This window comes from Hippocampus guttulatus, chromosome 16 (assembly GCF_054856545.1).
Source record: "Hippocampus guttulatus isolate MCC_2025c chromosome 16, RoL_Hgut_1.0, whole genome shotgun sequence".
Taxonomy (NCBI): Eukaryota; Metazoa; Chordata; class Actinopteri; order Syngnathiformes; family Syngnathidae; genus Hippocampus; species Hippocampus guttulatus.
Genome location: NC_141276.1, coordinates 1810351 through 1816087, shown reverse-complemented (window position 1 = coordinate 1816087; position 5737 = coordinate 1810351). Strand labels below are relative to the sequence as shown.

The following is a 5737-nucleotide window of genomic DNA, read 5'->3' as shown; positions in this document are numbered from 1 at the left end:
GTTTGTGGTCAGCTTTGGAGGTTTGTTTCCCTGTACAGTACTTGATTTGCAGAGCCAAATGAGATGACTTTGTCTTTTGTTTGTTTGTTTTGGAAATTTTGCGCTGATGATCAGAATCGTCTTCATCCGCCGAGCCTTCAGTCAACCTGACATGCATGTTTTTACGCTTGAAGAAATCCGAGCATTAAGAGATAGCTCACCCAAGCATGGGAAGGGCATAAAAAAACTTATCGCAGGAAGGCCTGAGCGGAAATTCGAACCCAAAACCTCAGAACTGTGAGCCTGTTAGGTGCGAACCACTCGTTCACAGTACTCAGAAAATCTGAAATGATTAGAGGTGAAATATTATTCACCTAAATATTAATGTTCATTTTTAGATCATGTAACTTTATACTGAGCATGTACCTTTACGCGCCGTTAGAAGCACACGCATAAAGAGGCCTATGGAGTGCGAAATTTTGCAACGGCCAAGCCTCCATCCTCTTCCCACACAATCCGTCTCTCTCTCTTAGTGCTGGGAGGTGATGTAACAGGAACGTGTAAACAAGCCCAATGCGTCAAGAGAAAATGCAGGTAGTGAAAGTAAATGAAGCTCACAACGCAAGAGCCCACGCACACACACACACACGCACACACATCAGTGTTTTCCCCATACTCTGTGTAATGTCAGAGCCCTGTTCAAAGAATTTTAACAACAGTTGCTTCCATCGCAAGACGTAATGAACAAACATACAAAATTTCCAAACACGCACACCAGATGTAGTCATTTTCCCTTTTTTCTTTGGGGGGGGGGGGGGTGGGAGGGGGTGGTGACCTTTCGATTCTAATCCGACAGCAGTCTTCACAACTTGTAATGGACAAAGTGACACAAGTTTGCTTTAGGAACTCACGGAGAACTCTTCTCGGCAGAGCCATTAACCAATCAGACGGAGTGACGGTCGCAGTGGAAGGGGAGTTCATGAGAAGTCGTCGGAAAAAGTTGGGCAATGGCAGGGGGGGGACGCGGTGAGCGAACCTTGAAAACAAGCTTCAAAGTTGAGTGTGAGATGATGGGAGGATGTCGACATTGAGGGAGGTGAGCGGTGTGAAGTACATGCCAGAAGCCAAATCAATGTGAGCAGCTAGAACTGCTTAGTCGAGTGAAGTACTGGCGGAAAAGAGGCCAGGTGTGTGTTTTGACGAGCTCTTCTCGGGCTTCCTGTGGCACATTTGATTGATATTATTGCAAGTCACTGCACCATTATGCGCAGTTTGAACACGAACGTTGCACTGAAGTAGGATATAGATGTTACCGAAACAGTTACATTCATCTGAACTGTATTTGATTCTTTCAAGTGCCACACTTTGGCACTGATATATAGAATGTAAGAACTGTACAATACATATTTATATTGCTTTCACATTTTCAACATAGAGGACCTATGAGGAATTCATCCATTTTCTAATCCACTTATCCCCACGAGTTAGCCTACGTGACAACCTCATTGCATTTCCACCGACTGTTTTTCTCTTCAATTTTCATCTTCCCGATCGAGTGACCTCACAGATATGTTGCGTCTTTTCCCGTGGTAAAAGTACCGTGACATCACCTGAAAGAAGCCATGTCGTGTGCACCCTGTTCCAAAACAGAAGAAATGGGAGAGGAAAAACAAGCCCATAGAAAGGATTCACTACCTAAAGTTATTTTTAAACCAAGAGCAGGAACTTTAATGTTGACTTTGCCTAACACTGGAACATATGCGCAACAGTGAAGTCAGGCAAAGGAGACGGGGCGCTGCAGTTGACAGGTGTGTCGTACGCACGTGTCGCCATTTAAGCACTTCTCTCAAGGACTTCACAGTATCATTTTCCTTGACCTTTGAACTTTATCTGTTGCTTGACCAGCGGGGTCAACCTTTGCACACACTCCCGACGGGGTCAGAGGAAAGTGGGTCACCTGTCCCTGCTCGTGAGTGAGCGTGTGTCTTCCTGATGCGAGTCCACCCCACACAGCACCCAAAGTAAGGTCACACTGCCCCTCCTCGATCAACGCCCGTCCCTCCCCTTCTGAGTTTTGCCCTCCCCTCACCTCTGAGGTGTCACAGAGAGCACCCTTGTTCGAGCCCTCTCCGGCTTTCCAGTAGGACCCTCAAAAATCCCAGATATCCCTGCAATTTCTGGTGCAATGTTTATTTGGCAAAAAGGGGGGCCGGTGAAGTGGGCGAGATACCTTGAAAAAGGAGCCTCACACACAAACAGTTTGGGCTGCGTCTGAGGGTAAACATGTGCAGGATGGCTATGTGAGGCCAGCGGTGAGATAGACTGAGGCTTATGTGTTCTGGTCCTGGACACACCGATCCCACCTCGGCCAGCGCATAGAGCAAACCTCTGTTCAGACCCCAACTGCCACAGTCTAATAAACACTCAACCCATCTTGCCCTACCCACACTTCCTCCTCAGACAGCGTCCTCTATTGGAAAAAAATGCCACGACATCATAAGTAGGTGACAAACAACTTTGGGCCTGAGATTACTTTGTATTCAATAACTATAATTATGCAGCGTGATTTAATGCAGCATGCAAGGACCAAAACACATGATACAAATAATCACACAGATACAGGCTTTTTTTGGGGGGGGGGGCGCTATGAATGGAATGAGAATCGTCACATAGTAGCTCGGCTGAACTGATGGTAAATATTGAACAGTTGTCGACTCAAACTGTTCCACTCTGGACTTTTTTTTTTTGTGTGCTCAAAAAGTCAAGTTGATTTCATTTGTTGAGAACTTGGAGCCACTCGACAGCTTTCCCCATCTATGCCATTCTACGGTTGGCCACTAAGCGGCAGTAATGAAAACACCATGTGAATGAGAGACCTAAAAACGTTGACAAACTACACCGGAAGTACGACTCGAGTCCCTGACACCAAGCGCAGTCACCGCGAAGCTGGAAGGTAAAATGTTCAAATACTTCACTCTTATGAGCATGCTTTCGCGTGAATATGACATTTGTAGTGTTTCTGTTAACCAGGGTAGAAGTGTTGTTTTTATTTTTGTTGCTGTATTTCCAGTTGAAGGGGAAACCGGGTAGGCTTTGGGCATGAAGGAGGGCGAAGAGGGCAAAGTCGAACGTAACGTTTCCTAATGGAGGAAGAAATACGTGATAGTTAGACAGTGACTATATAATGCCCCCGGAAAGCAATTTCGAGGATCATGGCGGAGAATTGCTCATGTGATATGGATAACATCCGTAAATCCGAGCGTTCTCTATATCGTTTCTTATTCGCTTGTGCGTGTTGAGGAACATCGAAACATGGCTCCTTAAGCTCGCGCGCCACTTGACAGCTCTCAATTAAGTACACATGAACACATGCGCGAGTGGTTGAAGAAGCAGATGGACAGTTTTAGGAAATGGGTAGACATTGAGAATAGTAATTTAAATATATATGGAAGTACACAAGTGAATGCTTTGGAACACATTAAAAGTAGCATAATTGTATCTTAAAATAGCATCATTGAATCTTCCAGAGGACGTGAGACCAGAACTCTTGCATTCAAATCCAGGCTGTGCATATGGCAGCTTTCGTAAAATTCCATCCGCACTCCTTGCCTTTAATTTAATTTATGGTCGTGTTTTTTTATGTTGTGTGGAATGATATATGTTCTTGCCTTCTTGTAATTTTATAAAGCTGTAAATTGCCTTTGTGCTCTACAAATAAACTTGCCTTGTCATGCAAATTGCTATTAACTGCATGTAGGCAGTTTCTTTTGATGTCCGTGAGCATTAACAATTCTTGCAGTCCAGTTTCTACACTCTCCAACTCTTTGACACGGGTCTTTGTCGTACGTTTCTACGGTATGCTTCTATTATCAATTTACGGTCGTCAACAGTGCATGATCTTGAATCTAGTTTATCTTTGACAATACAGTACACCTAAAGAGTTGGATTGAGGTCTGGCCATCGCAGTAGGCAAAACAAATATATAAAAGAAAAAGCGGTACGTGTATTCACACCTGTCCTTGCATACAAAGAATCACTGAAAGGGCTATGGTGCCTTGATTCTTGGCTGGGCTCTTAATCTACTCTGCTCTGACTCGACTGACTCTGTTGTACTCGATAAGGCCTTTGGATTAATAACATTCACCCTCTGTTGTTCTGTCTTATGTCTCCGGCTTAGATGGCTCATAGGCTGCTAGCGCGCAGGATTTGGACGCTCTCTGCAAAAGAGATCCGCTGCCTCCCAGCATCTTCCGCCGCCTTCGTCTCCACTTCCTATTCCACCTCCCTGCAGCCTTCCTCAGCCCGGGTCTCCTTCCTCTCCCCTTCACACGCTCTGCCTCACAGTCTTCCTCACGCCTCCTGTCGTCAAGTCTCCTTCAACGTGCAGGACAATGAGGATTTTACAGAGAGGGTCATCAACAGTCAACTGCCAGTACTGATTGACTTTCATGCACAGTGAGTATGCACCGTGCCGATTGATTTGAATAAAAGTTTGTTTTCAAAACTGCAATATAACTTTGCTGAACAAAGAAAATAATTTGTTGCACACAAAATTATCCAATCCCACAGTACCTTACATTTATATTCAACCTTGAGGAAGAATTTAACTTGTGCAACAGTAATCGCGGTTTATGTGAAGCAACACACAATGTCACTTCCAATTCACACTTTATGATAAAAATCTTCAGTACTTTGGAGGACAACCTGTTGTTGTAAATGATCAGATGCAGCATAAGAAAAAAAAAACCCGAATCAGCCGTGTTTTTGTGTGCTTCCAGGTGGTGTGGGCCTTGTAAAATCCTTGGACCAAGGTTGGAGAAGGCTGTTGCGAAACAAAAAGGCCGTGTTGCCATGGCAAAAGTCGACATTGACGATCACACAGACCTGGCTATTGAATACGGGGTGAGATTGGCACTTTGTTTTCTCTGGTCCTGTGAATCAAAATTATAAAAACAAACGCACTCCTCAAGTCAAATGTGGCTCGGTGACCCATGGTTTTGTTTGTCGAGCCACACTTTATTATGGGAGTGGGAGTTCTGTCCCGTCGTGTTCTGCAGCAAAATTCTTACATTATTCTCATGCGGTAGATAGACTTTTTTTTTCTCTTGGTGTCGGCAAACGGACAACACAAGTGATACAGAGTGAAGGAATGTAAAAAATGGTTCAGGCTGGAATGGAATAAAAGCATTTCCATTCATTTCATTTGGAAAATGATGTTTTGAGTTACGAACATTGTCACGGAATGAATTCTACCGAGAGCGTCAAAGCACCACTGCTGTACCTGTAGTTGTTTGTGCCTAATTTACTATCTGGCGAATATATCGTCAGATCCATTGAATTGATAGTCTGCTGCATCCACTGCAGTTAAATTTGTGTGCAGAACATCGTCTCGTAAGTACTTTGTCATTCAAATTGCTGTTGATAATTAATTTAAAAAAATTTTTTTTAATTGGTGACTCAAGACAGTGTGATTGTGTTTTCCCTCACAGGTGTCTGCCGTTCCAACAGTTATCGCGATGAGAGGAGGCGATGTCGTGGACCATTTTGTGGGGATCAAAGATGACGATGAACTGGACTCGTTTGTCAGCAAGATCATCGGAAAATAAATCCGCTTTGCCAGGCCTGTCACTTGACCGCCGTCGCAATGCTGCTTTCGATGATTCTGCCCCACCCGCTTCGAGTCTCTTGAGCAGCAAAGTCTCGACGCCAGCCCAAGCTGAGTCCGTGCTCACGCCCACCACGAGGCTCACTAGCTTTT

At 44.5% G+C, this 5737-nt stretch overlaps 1 protein-coding gene across 1 annotated transcript; it reads left to right on the top strand.

The window, feature by feature from the left end:
• Positions 1 to 2869: 2869 nt before the first annotated feature.
• Positions 2870 to 5737, top strand: txn2 (thioredoxin 2). Its single transcript, XM_086133195.1, has 4 exons — positions 2870 to 2932; positions 4157 to 4434; positions 4758 to 4881; positions 5469 to 5737. The coding sequence occupies exons 2-4, from the start codon at positions 4157 to 4159 to the stop codon at positions 5583 to 5585; spliced, it is 519 nt and encodes a 172-aa protein (XP_085989321.1). The 5' UTR covers positions 2870 to 2932; the 3' UTR covers positions 5586 to 5737.